Genomic DNA, 17,677 nt, shown 5'->3' with positions numbered 1-17,677 from the left:
CGTTTTAAATGTAAAAGTGGGCGGGATCCGATCAAGGGGGACTTGTGGCAGGCTGTGGGGTGCATTCGCCTCCATTGAATCAGCGGATCACACGGGCTGTCAACTTTATTTGGGAAAATGACGAAAATCACAGTAGTCAAAACCAAGGCATATCCCGACCAGAAGCCTGGTACGAGTGGCCTGAGGAAAAGGGTGACAGTCTTTCAAACGAATGAGCACTATGCAGAGAACTTCATTCAAAGCATTATTTCTTGCATCGACCCAGCGGAGCGTCAGCCTGGACTGCTCGTAGTGGGAGGAGATGGAAGGTTTTTCATGAAAGATGCCATTCAGTTGATCATCCAGATCGCCGCTGCTAATGGGGTCAGTAATAATTCTGTCATAGTCCAGCTGTAATTCCTAAAACATGACTTTTAAACCTAGGCCTCACCCTCAAACGTGCATAGCATCAGCAGCTAGCCTAGCATCTTTGACAGCTCCCGGTATTGACCAGTGGCAGCTCCAATCGTTTATACATTGTAACGCTTCTGTGATTGTGTTGAAGTTGGCGGATACATTCATTTCAATTGCTGTCATGTAGACTAAAATAACTATCAGCCTGAGCCTACATTTGCTTAAACTATATTAATTTGGAATATATAGGCCTAGATGACAATTCTCTCTCATATCAAATCACATGCATAGGATAATTTTCAAGAAAGTATTGGATCCTCATTGACTTTGAAGTTCACTGACGTGCAAGCCCCCATGTATCGGAACGTGATAGGGGTCAGTGGAGTTCTTAGACTGTCTCTGGTGCTAAATGACCCCTCTGATCTTTCGATGAAGTGCACGGAGATGGCATGTTAAATGGTAGGATACCCTTGCCCTTTCCCCAGGTGACGCAAAACAACACAACACCATCCGGTTCCCCTTATGTAGCATATCCAGTCAGTGAGCACTCTTCCTTGCCATGAATGTTTAGTATACAAACAAAGATAATGGTTATCTGCAAGTTTGTAATAATCGGGAAAAAGTGCAACACCGAGGGGTTATTTTATTAGGAGAGACTGTTTTTGGATGTCAGTGTCACGCACAGCCGTTCGTTCTGTTCGTTCCCTCTGCGACTTTAGAGGAAGGCGTGGTGGTGTGCTGTCACGTAGCCCTGCGGTTTGCATTACAGAGAGATGGGCATTTGGGTACACAGGCACATCTTGTTAAACTAGACACACAATGACCTCCTGGCTGAACACGATGTACAGACAGACCAACGTCATTATCACACCATATAGCTCCAATCGGATCTGTCCCATTATGATCCTACACAAAATTAACATCATGATCATCAACTCCACTCTGTCTGCATCATATTCACGATGAATAATGTATTGCTGCGTTTCATTTGCTACCCGTGTCATCTTAACTTTTGATGTAGGCCTATTAGGTAAGTTAAAGGGGATGTTACCCGAATGTAGTCACAGACCGACAATACACTGATGATGAAAATAATAATTTGGGGAGGGTTTATATTTGTCCTGTTACGGGAAATGTGTTTCTTGCATATCCCAACTCCCCCTGAGAGACTTCCCTTGTCAGCTCCAGGATTTGAACCAATGACCTTTCAGTTACTGGCCAAACGCTCTAACCTCGAGGCTATATGCTGCCCAGTAGATTTCGCAATATTGTAAACACACTATCCTACCAACCCCCGAACATGGTTTACTTTCCATACTATCCCGTGTTGCTCAGTTGCTTGTTGAGCTCCCACATAGCAGCCTGACCTCACCACTGGCATGTTGAATCAGTATACTCCTCTCGTATTTTCATCCTCACACTGTGTGTAGACTGAATGGGTGAATGTAATGAAAATAAATAGGATGTACAGTGTGTAAAGGAGTCTACAGTGCATTCACTAAATGTTGCTAGTCATACAAAAGCTGGCCTCAATCTTCGGTAAGAAAGATGTCCAGTTAAGTTTAAGATGTTTACTGGAAATATATTCACAGGGGTTTCAAAATGTGTGTGTGTGTGTGTGTGTGGTTTTCTGAAAGTACAGAGTAAAGAAATGGTAATTAGTATGCAATATTGGTACAATATCTGATTTTAGCATCAAAACAATATCACAGCGGTAAAATAATAAGCAACTATTAGAACAGTAAGGCATAATGACAATATGACAGTTATATTGCACCATTGATTAACATAGGCAAAACCTAATTAAAAAGCTCCACAAGGGGGCAGGGCAGAGCTATACAATGAACAGGCCAAAGGGCCATGATGACCACTTCAAGGGAGTAAAAGAAGCTAGCGATTCTCTGACGCCATAGTAGCTACAGAATGCAGAACTAATGGAGAAATGGACTTCAACAACATGAACAGAAAATTATACCATAAAGGCTATGAAATGAGTACCTCTCGTGTCTGCGGTTATAATTAAAGAAGACGGGCTACACATTCTCTATACATGTACCAATTATTGGGCATGAGGCCGCCACGTGCAAATCAATTCAATTAGCTAGCAATGGAAAATAACTTAACTCTGTGTGCTTGGGTAGAAACAACAGCATAATTACAACAAGGAAATGTTGATAAAAATTATAAGGTACTTACTGTTGCAGGTATGCACACATGTACAAAGTTATTATCAGTAATGAAACAACAAAAGACCAGGGGGGAAATGCGCTGCTCCACTCAACAGGTTCTGACCAGAGAATATGCAAATGTGGCACGCGCAGAATGGCAGGGAATATTCTACACAGTATAACATATATTAAAAAATGACATCAGAGAAAGCTGATTAGCCCATTGTTCTCCCCGTCCCTCGCTTTCTCTCCTGTCTCCATGTAGATCGGCCACCTGATCATCGGTCAGGATGGCATCATGTCCACCCCTGCTGTGTCCTGTGTGATCCGCAAGCTCAAAGCTGTGGGAGGAATCATCCTCACGGCCAGCCACAACCCCGGTGGCCCCAACGGAGACTTTGGCATCAAGTACAACATAGCCTCCGGAGGTGAGATGGGAGAGGGATAGGAAGGAGAGCGATGAAATGGAGAGAGATGAAATGGAGAGGTAGGAAGACAGGAAGGGGATGGTAAGGGAGGAGAGAGACTGGAAAGAGAGACACAGGAGGGAGAAAGGGAAAACCCACAGAGGAAAGAGACCGGTGTGAGATAGGAACAGGGGATGAGACTGTGCTGGAGGGTAACGTTTAAACTTCACTGACCTTTGATGAAGATTTACATTTACAATTTAGCCATTTAGCAGACACTCTTATCCAATGCATTCATCTTAAGATGGCTAGATGGGACAACCACATATCACACAGTAAGTCATTTTTTTCCCTTCATAGTCGGCAAAGTCAGCTAGTAAGGTGGAGCACGTTTCAGGATAGGGTGCGCAGAGCAATGCTGATATACTTCAATCGATAATTTGAAGACAAAGTTTAGTATACATAGTGGTGGAGTATGGCTGTTTTACTGTATTGCATTGCATAGCATTTCTCTAACCTCTTCCTTATCCTCCTCACCCTACTGTATGTCTCTGCCCCCAGGTCCTGCTCCAGAGGGAATCACAGACAAAATCTTCCAGATCAGCAAGAGCCTAACAGAGTACCACATCTGCCCTGACCTCAAAGTGGACATCTCCAAGATCGGCAAGCAGACTTTCGATGTGGACACGTTCAAGCCCATGACAGGTATTGTATGATTGGACCGGATTAGCTGGGTGTCAGATCTCAACTGACTGGGATGGGTTAGCTTGGAGACCAAATCTGTGAGAAGCTCACTGGTACAAATCCTTGGGCAAGGCACTGAAGTTCAGGTGTTATTGCAATCAGTAAAGCACTGTGAAATAAAGTATGTGCATATGCAATATAGTTTTATAATTTGTCTGTTTTATCCTGAGTCTACAAAAATGCTACAGTAAGTCTTATCAATCCCAACTCTGCTGTTTATCCTCTACAGTGGAGATTGTGGACTCTGTGGAGGCCTACGCTGAGATGCTGAGGGGAATCTTCGACTTCCATGCCTTGAAGGGGCTGGTGTCTGGAGCCAATCACATTAAAGTCCGCCTGGACGCCATGCATGGAGGTATGGATCACATACTGTAGCCTACCTCTCTGGTGCTGGCTGCTGTATGACACCTCCACCATCTCCCATGTTTTGTATTGAATTGGCTTTTATTTATTTACATGCATATATACATGCATACATACAGTTGAAGTCAGAAGTTTACATACACCTTAGCCAAATACATTTAAACTCAGTTATTCACAATTCCTGTAAAAAATTCCCTGTTTTAGGTCAGTTAGGATCACCACTTTATTTTAAGAATGTGAAATGTCAGAATAATAGTAGAGAGAATGATTTATTTCAGCTTTTATTTCTTTCATCACATTCCCAGTGGGTCAGAAGTTTACATACACTCAATTAGTATTTGGTAGCATTGCCTTTAAATTGCTTAACTTGGGTCAAATGTTTTGGGTAGCCTCCCACAAGCTTCCCACAATAAGTTGGGTGAATTTTGGCCCATTCCTCCTGACAGAGCTGGTGTAACTCAGTCAGGTTAGTAGGCCTCCTTGCTCGCACACGCTTTTTCAGTTCTGCCCACATATTTTGAGGTCAGGGCTTTGTGATGGTCACTCCAATACCTTGACTTTGTTGTCCTTAAGCCAATTTGCCACAACTTTAACTTCCTGACTGATGTCTTGAGATGTTGCTTCAATTTATCAACATAATTGTCCTGCCTCATGATGCCATCTATTTTGTGAAGTGCAACAGTCCCTCCTGCAGCAAAGCACCCCCACAACATGATGCTGCCACCCCCGTGCTTCATGGTTGGGATGGTGTTCTTCGGCTTGCAAGCGTCCCCATTTTTCCTCCCAACATAACGGTGGTCATTATGGCCAAACAGTTCTATTTTTGTTTCATCAGACCAGAGGACATTTCTCCAAAAAGTACGATCTTTGTCCCCATGTGCAGTTGCAAACCGTAGTCTGGCTTTTTTATGGCGGTTTTGGAGCAGTGGCTTCTTCCTTGCTGAGTGGCCTTTCAGGTTATGTCGATATAGGACTCGTTTTACTGTAGATATAGATACTTTTGTACCTGTTTCCTCCAGCATCTTCACAAATTCAAATGTATTTATATAGCCCTTCTTACATCAGCTGATATCTCAAAGTGCTGTACAGAAACCCAGCCTAAAACCCCAAACCGCAAGCAATGCAGCTGTAGAAGCACGGCACAAGGTCCTTTGCTGTTGTTCTGGGATTTATTTACACTTTTTGCACAAAAGTATGTTCATCTCTAGGACACAGAACGCGTCTCCTTCTTGAGCGGTATGATGGCTGCGTGGTCCCATGGTGTTAAAACTTGCGTACTATTGTTTGTACAGATGAATGTGGTACCTTCAGGTGTTTGGAAATTGCTCACAAGGATGAACCAGACTTGTGGAGGTCTACAATTTTTTCTCTGAGGTCTTGGCTGGTTTCTTTTGATTTTCCCATGATATCAAGCAAAGAGGCACTGAGTTTGAAGGTAGGCCTTGAAATACATCCACAGGTACACCTCCAATTGACTCAAATTATGTCAATAAGCCTATCAGAAGCTTGAAAAGCCATGACATAATTTTCTGGAATTTTCCAAGCTGTTTAAAGGCACAGTCAACTTAGTGTATGTAAACTTCTAACCCACTGGAATTGTGATACAGTGAATTATAAGTGAAAATAATCTGTCTGTAAACAATTGTTGGAAAAATTACTTGTGTCATGCACAAAGTAGATGTCCTTTCTGACTTGCCAAAACTATAGTTTGTTTAACAAGAAATTTGTAGAGTGGTTGAAAAATTAGTTTTAATGACTCCAACCTAAGTGTATGTAAACTTCCGACTTCAACTGTATGTATGTATATACATACATACATATTTCTTTTTTAAATTATGTCCAAGCAAGGTAGATGAACTAGATTCCTGCTCTCAGTACTGTTTGTATCCCCAGGACAAACACCATTTTGTCTTTAGGACTGTGACATGTTGTCCAAATGAGTCTAATCTCTTAAATGCTGTTTTTAGTTCAGTTAGATTCTCAGCACACACACAATGCACATCCACACCCCTATACATAATAACCTTTACCCTCTCGCCCCCCTCCACAGTGGTTGGACCCTATGTGAAGAAGATCGTTTGTGAGGAGTTGGGCGCTGCCGCCGATGGTGCTTTCAACTGTGTCCCCAAGGAGGACTTTGGTGGTCACCACCCAGACCCCAATCTGACCTACGCTTCTGACCTGGTCAACGCCATGAAGGGAGGAGAGTACGACCTTGGAGCCGCCTTCGACGGGGATGGTGTAAGTAGACAGTCGGGGGGGCTGTAGGAAGCCTGTAATTGAAACTATTCCTTGCATAACTGGTGTTCCCTAGTGTCAGTAGAACCCGTCCTTGAGTCAGCCCACAATCCATCCAAACGTCTTCTTTACCTAGTCTCTGCTGCAGTCTGTTCAGATGCTGATCCTCTCCTCCCCTCCCCTCTTCTTCCCTTTCCTACCCTCTCCTTTCTGCTCCACAGGATCGTAACATGGTCCTGGGAAAGCATGGCTTCTTCGTCAACCCATCGGACTCTGTGGCCGTCATCGCAGCCAACATCACCTGCATCCCCTACTTCCAGAAGACTGGGGTCAAAGGTCTGGCCCGCAGCATGCCCACAAGCGGAGCTCTGGACAAGTGAGCCTAACGTCCACACACAGTCCGTTCATAGCTTCTTCTTGGTTGTGCATTAAATATTTATTTATTAATGTATCAAATTCTATTGGTCACGTACACATGGTTAGCAGATGTTAATGCGAGTGTAGCGAAATGCTTGTGCTTCTAGTTCCGACAGTTATCTAACGATTTCCCAACAACTACCTAATACACACAAAGCTAAAGGGGTGGATGAGATTATGTACATATAAATATATGGATGAGCGATAGCCGAGCGGCATAGGTAAGGTGCAATAGATGGTCCCAGCTTTGATGCACCTGTACTAACCTCGCCTTCTGGATGGAAGCGGTGTGAACAGGCAATGGCTTGGGTGGTTGTTGTCCTTGATGATCTTTTTGGCCTTCCTGTGACATCAGTAGCTGTAGGTGTCATGGAGGGCAGGTAGTTTGCCCCCGGGACAGTGTACTTTAATCAGCATTTAAAAAATATATATATTTAACTATGCAAGTCAGTTAAGAACAAATTCTTATTTACAATGACGGCCTACCGGGGAACAGTGGGTTAACTGCCTTATTCAGGGGCAGATCGAACAATTTTTACCTTGTCAGCTCGGGATGCGATCCAGCAACCTTTCGGTTACTGGCCCAATGCTCTAACCACTAGGCTACTTGCCGCTCCTAGTTTCCTCATCAGTGTTTAAGTGCAGGAGTTAGGACATGAAAATTACTTCTTTTGCTCTCTCTCTGTCCCTCAGTGTGGCTAAAGCCCTGAAAATGAATCTGTATGAGACACCTACTGGCTGGAAGTTCTTCGGCAACCTTATGGACGCTGGCAAGCTGTCTCTGTGCGGAGAGGAGAGCTTCGGCACTGGTGAGTGAGGGATCCACATTTTCAAGTAATATAACATCCAGATCTAGCCTGTTTACTATGGCCCATCAGCTCAAACATTTTGATAAATCGAATTGATGGTATTACTTCATTCCAGTCAGTTGGGCAAGGCATTCTGGTGAGAGGTGCTAGCACATGTCTTAACCACCACCCTTCTTCCCCTCCTCTCTTCGTTGTTTACCCCCAGGCTCTGATCACATCCGTGAGAAGGACGGCTTGTGGGCGGTGCTGGCCTGGATGTCCATCCTAGCCCACAGGAAACAGAGTGTGGAGGAGATCATGAAAGACCACTGGAACAAATTTGGCAGGAACTTCTTCACCAGGTAAGTCTGGGATGGACTCTGCTACTCTGTTACCCTCCAGTGGTGAGCTAGAGAACTACAGTCTATCTGGATCAGGGCCACATTCTGTAGGCCTTTGTTTCTCATAGAGTATTGGAGTGCTTATAGAACTATTTGTTAGGCTTTCTTTTATATCAAGTTCTTCGATGATAGCCTCCATAAATGTACACATTTGTTAAGGTGGTCCATTTGACTGTTTTAACGCCACTCATCTCGTGGAGTATGCACACATTGACAGTTGAGAGCGCTTATTTAGTCTTCCTATTAAGACCATTCCCCAACCCATCCAATCTACACCAGGTATGACTATGAAGAGGTGGACTCAGACAAAGCCAACACCATGATCAAGGAGCTGGAGGCCACGATGTTTGACAAGTCCTTTGTGGGCCAGAAGTTCTCGTCGGGAGATAAAAGTTATGAGGTGGCAGTCTCTGACAACTTTGCCTACACCGACCCCGTGGACGGCAGCGTCTCCAAGAACCAGGTTAGAAACAGGACCCTGGGGGGCGTCTAGGCAGAGCCATTGCAACATGCAATGTGGGTGATCTATTTAGTCAGTATAGTTTGATGATAACGAGTGATGGATATTTATAATAATTTTGTTAATCGAAAGATGACCATCACATTGGATGATTGATCCTCCCTATTTAGGGACTTGAAGTATCACCAGAGGCACTTGCATATTGCACCTTGAAAAATGCCATTGTTGTTGCTCCGTATTTCCAGTAAATTGACTTCCATAAGTCATTTCACCATAGTCATCATATAGTCAGGTTTAACTCTCTCTCTGTCTCTCAGGGTCTGAGGATCGTCTTCTCCGACGGCTCCAGGATCATCTTCCGTCTCAGTGGGACAGGCAGCGCCGGGGCAACCGTCAGGCTCTACATAGACAGCTATGAGAAAGACCCCGCCAAGATCTACGGCGACGCACAGGTGAGACCTGAGGGCTGAGGAGCAGCTGGGGTCTTCTGATTTGGATGATGGAATGTGACAGGGCACAGTGGGGGAGCCCTTGCACTTGTCATGGCGGCTCGACGGGAGATGAAGTATTTACACACACACTTCCAAGGTTTGTTACGTTGTCAGAGGGAATAGCCCTCAAAAGGCTTCCCCTCAGCCCGGAGGGGGAGGCCTGGAATCTGGACCTAGCAGACAGCTTGTTTAGAGTTTTATTTAACCAGATTAGTAGTGTTGCGATTTTTAAATAAATATTTTTCAAGAGAAACCTGGACCAAGACAGCAGCATGAACGCATCAGTTTCAGACAAACAGGCGGACCAAAGATGCATCAAACCAGATGAAGGCGCACCATGATAGAAAAAGCAGCATGTCAGTAAAGAACATGTACACGACACGAGTCCGGAAAGAAACAAGTGCAATACGTCAAGTTCCAGAATCAAAAAAGGTTCAAGGTAAACAATATGCATAAGGCAACGCCAAGTAGTTACTTCGGGTGACAACTAGGAACAAATACATGTCTCAACAACCTGTTAATCTGGTTGTCCTTGGAGGGAATTCCAAGACCAGGGGGCTGAGTAATGAAAATACTTTTTTCCACCCCATGCTCTGTTCTAATGTTCGGCACTGTCAGTATAAAACAAGATTGGGATCTGAGCTTTTATCTGTTTTTATTTTCGAGCTAGAAGAGAGGATGGATAAAATGGCCTTTTAAGTAATAATGTACCGGTGCTTGAGTCTTGTTGTTGCTATGTCCAGCCGACAGCACTGTAGAGATCACAGTGAGGAGTTAGACATCTGGTTAGTGACTAAATGAAGGGCTGCCTGATATACAGAGTCAAGAACCTTCAGTGAAGAGCTTGAGGATTGCACATATAGTATCATCATAGTCCAACACGGAGAGAAAAGTACAACGAATCAACTTTGGTGGCAAAGGGAAAGAAAACAAGCTTTGTGCCGCTAATAAAATTCTATACACAGCTTGAGTTTCCTGACAAGGTTTTCTACAAGGGTGGTGAAGCTCAACTTCTCGTCCACCCAAACGCCCAGATATTTGTAGGCTTTAACTTGCTCTATGGACTGCCCTGCCAAGGTAGTCATGACATGGTTTTCAAAGTGTTTAGCATTGGAAAATACCATTCATTTTGTTTTTAGAGGAATGCAGCACAAGCTTCAAATCGTACAGATTCTGTTGAATGATGTTTAAAAGCTGTTTTGAGCTTTTTCAAAAGCCAGTCAGGCTGCTGCCACTTGAAAAGAGAACAGTGTCATCTGCATAAAAATGTACATCAGCTGTCTCAATCAATGTTGTTGATTTATAGACCATAAACTAAAATTGATCCTTGAAGCACATCTCTGAGTGCATCTCTGATGTCAGACTTAACAACCATTTGCCTTGACACGTTGGGTCGTCAGGTCCAACAACCGTGCCTTCCAGAATTCCTAGTTGACTTGAGAGGGAATGTTTGGCTAAGAGTTTAGTCATGGTTGATATCAGGGCCAGGAAGAAGTGGGGGAAAAGGAACCATGGAAAAAAATTAAATTAAAATAAGTACAGATTTGACACTTCATCAAGTGTTCTAGGCAGGAGGGAGAATGATAGAGTAAGAAAGGCAGACTGGCAGAAGGGGAAGAAACTCCCTGATAATCATTTTGGATAAAGAGGCCCTCTGAAACGGATTAATTCCGGCTCCTTCACCTTGCTCACATATCTGAAAGGTTTGGATTAATGAAAGCAATATTGCAGATGCTCGGCTTGGCCTACTCGAGGGCCAGGTGGAGTTCTTTGTTAAGACTGTAACGGGGAAGGGGTTATGGTAAGGGGCTGTTGTCTAAGGTTAACTGTCTTCCTCAGGTCATGCTGAAACCTCTGGTGGAGATTGCACTGAAGATCTCTGGGCTCCACGAGAAGACCGGCCGCACGGGCCCCACTGTGATCACATAGACTGACATGCTCTGCCACACCCTTCAAGGTACCTCAGTCCTTTCAACCGTTCAACTTGTGCCTACCCTCTGACTTCCAGAAGAACAATCTCACCTCTACCCAAATGTCCCAACAAAGCCTTCAAAGCTAACACTTTCATTCACCATGAATAAAAAGTCTGTACAAAAAAACTATTGTTGCACTCGTGTATTTATTTTGGAGATATCAATATGTTTTTCATTACAAACTGGGTGGTTAGAGCCCTGAATGCTGATTGGCTGACAGCTGTGGTATATCAGACCGTATACCTTGAGTATGACAAAACATGCATTTTTACTGATCTAATTACATTGATAACCAGTTTATAATAGCAATAAGGCACCGTGGTATATTGGCCATATACCACACCCCCCTCGTGCATTATGGCTTAAATATACAGTGCATTTAGAAAGCATTCACACCCCTTGACTTTTTACACATTTTGTTGTTACTGCCGAATTTAAAATGGATTCAATTGTTTGTCTTTGTCACTGGCCTACACACAATAGCTTAATGTCAAATGGGAATTGTGTTTTTCAACAAAAAAATATTTTATCTAGTCAAGTTAGCGTTTTAATTTTCATAAATTCTTTACTAATGTTAATTTGTCTTACACTTTGACCTTAGAGAATTGTGTGGATCGTTGACAAAAAATGTGTTTTAAATCAATTTCAATCCCACTCTAACACAACAAATTGTGGAAAAAGTCAAGGGGCGTGAATACTTTTTGAATGTTGATAAATATATTTAAGGATTATTTGCATTTCTTATTGAACATGCAAAGGCAGTATGAGTGTTAACTCGAAATGACACAACGACAAGGTTCCAGTTTAACAAAGTTTACTATACTATATGAACACACTACAAGTAGCCATTACACTCAAGGCCAGGTCCATCAACAAACTATTTTCATGCGCAGGCGCACTCTTGATTCAGTGATAGCCCCGTAATAACAGAAGTATAGGGATACTTAAAACATGAACTTAACAATCTCCCCCTTTTCTTTAAAGACAAATAAAACATCAACAACATAATTAAAGGTCCAAGTATTATTCAAGATCCCCATTACAAATGGGTTGTGACAGTTTTTATTTGTATTACTCAAGCTGCCACTTTCCGTTACTGAGAGCCTGTAGGAGCACAAGACTGGATGCTCCTTTTTTAGTCAGACATTCAGCAAGCTGTTCCTTTGTGGTCGACCACAGAATCCGCTGGATTCTCTGTGCTTGAATAAGTTCCTTGATGCTGCTAATCTCAAGACGAAGTCTTTTCTCTGTGACAGACTTGGTTGACTTCACAGCATCAACTGAGTAGTTGTCAGTGACACAAACTACAGGTAGAATGTGCTGTTTTGTCTCACCAGTGGTAAGCTCTGAGAACAGAGTTGCAAGAAAGATCGCATTGTCAATTCCATCCGCAAGAGCAAGTGTTTCTCCAGCAAGTGTGCTTCGGACAACCCTTCTGATCCTTTTTGACTGCCAACAGATAGGTGAGAATCTTCCTCCTTCACCCATTAACACGATTAGATGTCCACCTTGTGTGCCTCCATCTGTAAGGTTCCCTAGCGAAGCATCACTGAAGACAACTAGTTTCAAAGAGTCATCTTTTCCAACATGCTGAAACTTTAAAGTCACTTGTTGTGATTTCAGATTACGAACAACTTTGTTTGCCTCATGAATGGTTTGTACAGTGGCGTGTTTTGTGTTAGATGCCAAGTTGCAAACATCAAACATCACATCAGGTCTACTCTGTCTAGCAACCCATAGAATTTGACCTATCTTCGACCTCAATTGATCAGCTTCAATTCCACATAGAGGGGAATTCCTTTGTACGGCTCTTGAAGAATCCATGTGGATGGGTTGAAGATTCTTGATATAGCTCTCCTGTTGCATCAGTATTGTTCCATCAACTGTAATAAACTCTATGCCAACATAACAAAAATTATCATGCTCTTCACGGCCGACCTGGAAAACAGCTTTGAGGTTTGGAATCACAGTTGTAGCAAAGGTCTGTGAGCCACCCCAGATAAAGTCATCAACATGACAGGCAAGTACTCCAGTCACATTGCAGTCTTGATCAAGCCAATAGAAGACTGCAGGGTCCACTTGTGACATTTTTCCACCTGTATTCAGCATTGTTGCCTTGACTTTGTTGTACCAGTAGAGTGATGCATCTGCCAGTCCATACACACACTTTTTTAGTTTCCACAGTGTTCCTTCGCTTTTAGCTTCGGGCGGAGGTCGGATGTGAATGTCCCTTGACAGCTCTGTTCCCTGCAAAAATGCAGATTTGATGTCTATGGAATTAAGTTTCCATTTTTTCTGGCAGATCACTGACATCAGCAATCTGAGTGACTCTGAGGCGCATGTCGGTGAGTCTTTTGGGAGTTCTTTAGCAGCCAGCTCCTCAAAACCTCTAGCCACTAGACGTGCTTTAGGCACTATTCCAGTTAAGGATTCTTTAAGGGTACACACCCACCTTGTTGAGACACATTTTTGACCAATGTCTTTGACTTCCTCAAACACTCAATTTTTTCTCCAATTACTGAGCTCATCTAGCTTAGCTGAGTCAAATGACACGTCCTTTGTTTCAAGTACATCATCATTTTGAATGTCATTGTTTTTCTCGATTTTCCATTGGTTCAATTCTGAGATTATCTACAAGTGACAGGTCAGCTGACCCTGTTGTACCAGAAATTGTAGCTGGTTCAGAGTACTGCAAGTTGTACCAGTTCTGGTGTTTACCTTTGGCTTTTCCTGCTCGTCCAATGACGGTTGCTGTGTGTGGAATACCACTTTCTCTGTCCATGTATTTAACAGTTTGTCCAGTTTTCAGATTGGAACAACCATGTTCTCTTAACACATGTGCCTGTTGTTGAATGTTTTCCTCATTTGAACCCTCAACAGTATTACCTGCGGCATGGTTGAAGGTCTCTGCTCCATTTCCTGTGTCAGTTTCAGTGTCCATATCATTGGATGCGACATCTGGTAGGTTTGTGTCTGTTACTGTGTCCTTTTTGTCATTTTCATTAGGAGACTGATTCTCAGCAACAGCCCCTCTATCTTGTTGATCATTTACTTTCCACAATCTTGAGTGATGCACCCTGACAAAGATGCCTCCGTGTCTCACAAATATCACCACACCATCTTGGCCAATGACTACTCCCGGTCCTTTCCACTCTTGACAGTCAACTCGTTTGTAGTACACTCTGTTTCCAGTCTCGTACTTCTCATCGGTGGGTCGTAGCTGTTTCCGCAGAGCCCTGCGAATTCTTTCTGAGCACTCTGCTTCAGTGAATGCTTTTCTCGCTGCATGTAGTGCTGAAAGGTGCTGTCCCACCCATGCACTCACACTGGTCCCTTCTAGTGCTGGTGGCTTGTCAACCAGTACTGAGGGAAGATTAGGGTTCTGCCCGAACACTAGTTGATATGGGCTGTAACCATGAACATTGTGCATTGAGTTTTTTGCCATCAAAGCCCAATCTAGGGCTGTGTTCCAGTCACATCCATTGTCTTGCTTCACTTTCAGCATGATCTCTGTGAGTGTTTGATTGTGTCTCTCCAGAAGTCCATTGCTCCATGGACTGTATGCAGCAGTTGTCTTTACTTCCATGTTGAAGTTCTCTGCCATTTCTCTTATTTCATTATTATTGAATTCTCCTCCATTGTCACTACAATTTCTGTGGCGGGCCATGCACACATATCCAGGAATGAATGAAGTGCTTGACGATTTCACTGGGTTTCTTTGTATTCACAATGCTTCCAGCACTAAAGCGTGTGAAGTGGTCGATTATGTGAAGGTACCACACACTTGGTCCTAACTCATGTAGATCTACAGCCACTGTTTCATTGTACATGGAAGCCAGTGGCAATTTAACACCTGGTCTGGGCTTTGGTTTGCTGTATTTTTGACATGTCTCACAATTCTTAACTATCTGCTGTAGAATGGAAATACTCTCATCATCATTATTCCCTGCACTCCTGAGTAACTTCTGAAGTCTGTCAACTGTAGCATGTCCAAACTGTTTGTGAAGCTTAAACAATACTTTGTGTTTTTCTTTTGTGTTCATGTTCTCTGTGACTGTCAGAATCTCCATGTGCTTCGTGTCAGTCAGAATCTCATTTTTGCATGGACTCTGTGTGATGTCTTTATCCAAAATGTTTACACAATAGTGGCCTGAGGTAGTAAGTTCAAGAGTCACTGGTTGTTTAAACATCACTGCCTTGTCATTTTTTATGTCTAATACAGCCTCTGCCTTCTTGAGGGAAGCTTTGCTTAATAGTAAGGGGATATCTGTAGGGACCACCTCTGTTTCAATGTGACACTTAGTCTGAACAATTTTTGCTGGTATCTTAACTCTCTTGGTAGAATGGACAATTCTCCCATCTCCAAATTTGAAAGCTCTGTTGCTTGGTGTGTCAATCATATTTTGTACTTCCTTCATATTTAGTTCACTGACATAGCTATCAAGCCATTTTTCACCACACACTGTCCGTGTACATGCAGTATCAATCACAGCAGATCCTAAGGATTCAACTATAAAAATCTCATTATCAGATTCATTTGAAAACAGTGTAATGTTACACTGCTCTACCTCTGTGTTTACATTTTCCTCTGTTAGTTTAACTTGTTAATTTTTATGAGGACAGTCTTTAACCCAATGGTAAGTGCTTTGACAAATAGCACATTTCGATCTCCTTCCATATTTGTCCAGTGGATTTGTGCCGGGAAATGGCGCCCTCTTCTGGTTATCTTGAGAACGTGACTTTTTGGCGCCTTTTCTGTGCTGCTCGGTGTAATATGCTGCGTCACTCACTTGCATTCCATCTGTTATTGGCGCGACAGACGTCTTTTCACCAAATATTATTTTGAGTGCCGACTTCATATTTGCAAAAGTCAGCACAGTACAAGCAGTCAAAGCCAACTTTCTCCCTACCATCTAGACGGGCAGTATCTAGTAACTTGAACGCTAACACTGCATCTGGGAGAACCATGACGTACTTGCGCATCCTATTGTACCTCTGTTCGAAATCAATGATGTAGTCCGTCATTGCAACCGAAATACCTCCCGTAACACTGTCAAAGTTTGAATATGCCTCGTAGGCACGGTCTTTCTCTTCTTTAAGAAATACAGAATCCAGTGCTGTGATCAAAGTTCCCATACCGTCATCCTTGTTCAAATCCTCAACGGATATTTCCAGTGCTGTATCTCTCGCTCTTCCCTCGAGCGATAATACCACCTCAAGTGCTTGCTTTTTCGCGTCCAGATTAGTAACGCGTGTCCAGATTCCCAGTTCATTTTTCCAACTTTCGTACGACCTCTTCTCGTCGAAGCGAGGGGGCACGTTGTAGTTAGAAACCATCCTCTGCTACCAATGTTAACTCGAAATGACACAACGACAAGGTTCCAGTTTAACAAAGTTTACTATACTATATGAACACACTACAAGTAGCCATTACACTCAAGGCCAGGTCCATCAACAAACTATTTTCATGCGCAGGCGCACTCTTGATTCAGTGATAGCCCCGTAATAACAGAAGTATAGGGATACTTAAAACATGAACTTAACATGAGTGTAACACTAACTTTCGTCCGTCCCCTCGCCCCTACCCGGGCTCGAACCAGGGATCCTCTGCACACATCAACAACAGTCACCACGAAGCATCGTTACCCATCGCGCCACAAAAGTGTCGGCCCTTGCAGATCAAGGGGAACAACTACTTCAGGTCTGAGTGAGTGACGTCACTGATTAAAATGCTATAAGCGCGCACCACCGCTAACTAGCTAGCCATTTCACATCGGTTACATGAGCAGTATGTTTTGTTGTCCGTAGCGGCACGCACAAACAAACACACACCCTACTACCACCACGCTCGGATTCGGTGAGAGATATCGATCACTCCCAGAATGCCTGATTTAGCCAATCATCTGAGAGATCAGTGCTGGGATGTGGTTATGGTGGTGAGATCACAGCCAACCAGCCTTGGGACCTGCATAGTCAACAAGACTCCCCCTCTATATTTTCTCTCTTTTATCACTGTCATGGTCCAAATTATATTGATTCAATTGTTGTAAAGAACGAGAGAGGTCTGTCCGTGATAAAGAGCTGCTCTGCTTTTTTTTGACACCACCCTCCACAAAGCAAGTCCTGCAGCCTCTATTTTTATCCTATCTTGATTATTGTCCAGCCATATGGTTAAGTGCTGCAAAGAATGCCCTAGTTAAGCTGCAGCTGGCCCAGGACAGAGCGGCTAATATCAATGCTATGCATGCCAGACTCTTGGCTAAAAGTTGAGGAAAGACTGACTGCATTGGTTCTTGTTTTTATATTCATGTGTTGGAAATTCCAGATTGTTTGCATAGTCAACACACGCACTTACCCCACCAGACATGCCACCAGGGGTCTTTTCACAGTCCCCAGGTCCAGAACAAATTCAATGCAATGTACAGTGTTATTCAGAGCCATACCTACATGGAACTCCCATCTCATATAGCGCAAGTGAACAGCGAACCTGGTTTATAAATACAAATAAAGCAGCACCTCACGGCACAACGCCTCTCTCCCATGTGACCTACTTGTGTATGTACTGACATGTATGTGTAATTGATAGTTGAACAAACACACTACATGTTAATGTTTGTCAAATCTTTTGTCGAATGTTTCTTTGGGTTATGTGTTGGACCCCAGTAAGACTAGCTGTTGCTAATGAGGATCCTAATAAAATACAAATCTCCCCTCTCACTCTCATATATTCATGCCCACTTCCCACCACAAATACCAGGCCAGGGCTGTCTATTTGAACTGATGAGAATTAGCTCTGGTAGACCCAGACCATAATCCCCCTCAGCAGACAGTCTG

The 17,677-nt window shown here is 43.3% G+C and overlaps 1 protein-coding gene across 1 annotated transcript; it reads left to right on the top strand.

The window, feature by feature from the left end:
* The first annotated feature begins 50 nt into the window (after nucleotides 1-50).
* LOC120052659 (phosphoglucomutase-1-like) lies at nucleotides 51-10,970 on the top strand. Its single transcript, XM_038999705.1, has 11 exons — nucleotides 51-363; nucleotides 2,827-2,989; nucleotides 3,530-3,673; nucleotides 3,942-4,067; nucleotides 6,126-6,316; nucleotides 6,535-6,689; nucleotides 7,424-7,539; nucleotides 7,745-7,880; nucleotides 8,199-8,382; nucleotides 8,697-8,831; nucleotides 10,710-10,970. The coding sequence occupies exons 1-11, from the start codon at nucleotides 118-120 to the stop codon at nucleotides 10,797-10,799; spliced, it is 1,686 nt and encodes a 561-aa protein (XP_038855633.1). The 5' UTR covers nucleotides 51-117; the 3' UTR covers nucleotides 10,800-10,970.
* The last annotated feature ends 6,707 nt before the right edge of the window (nucleotides 10,971-17,677 follow it).

The sequence above is a fragment of the Salvelinus namaycush genome, chromosome 8, assembly GCF_016432855.1.
Source record: "Salvelinus namaycush isolate Seneca chromosome 8, SaNama_1.0, whole genome shotgun sequence".
Classification (NCBI taxonomy): Eukaryota; Metazoa; Chordata; class Actinopteri; order Salmoniformes; family Salmonidae; genus Salvelinus; species Salvelinus namaycush.
This window is presented reverse-complemented; position numbering and strand designations above follow the sequence as displayed.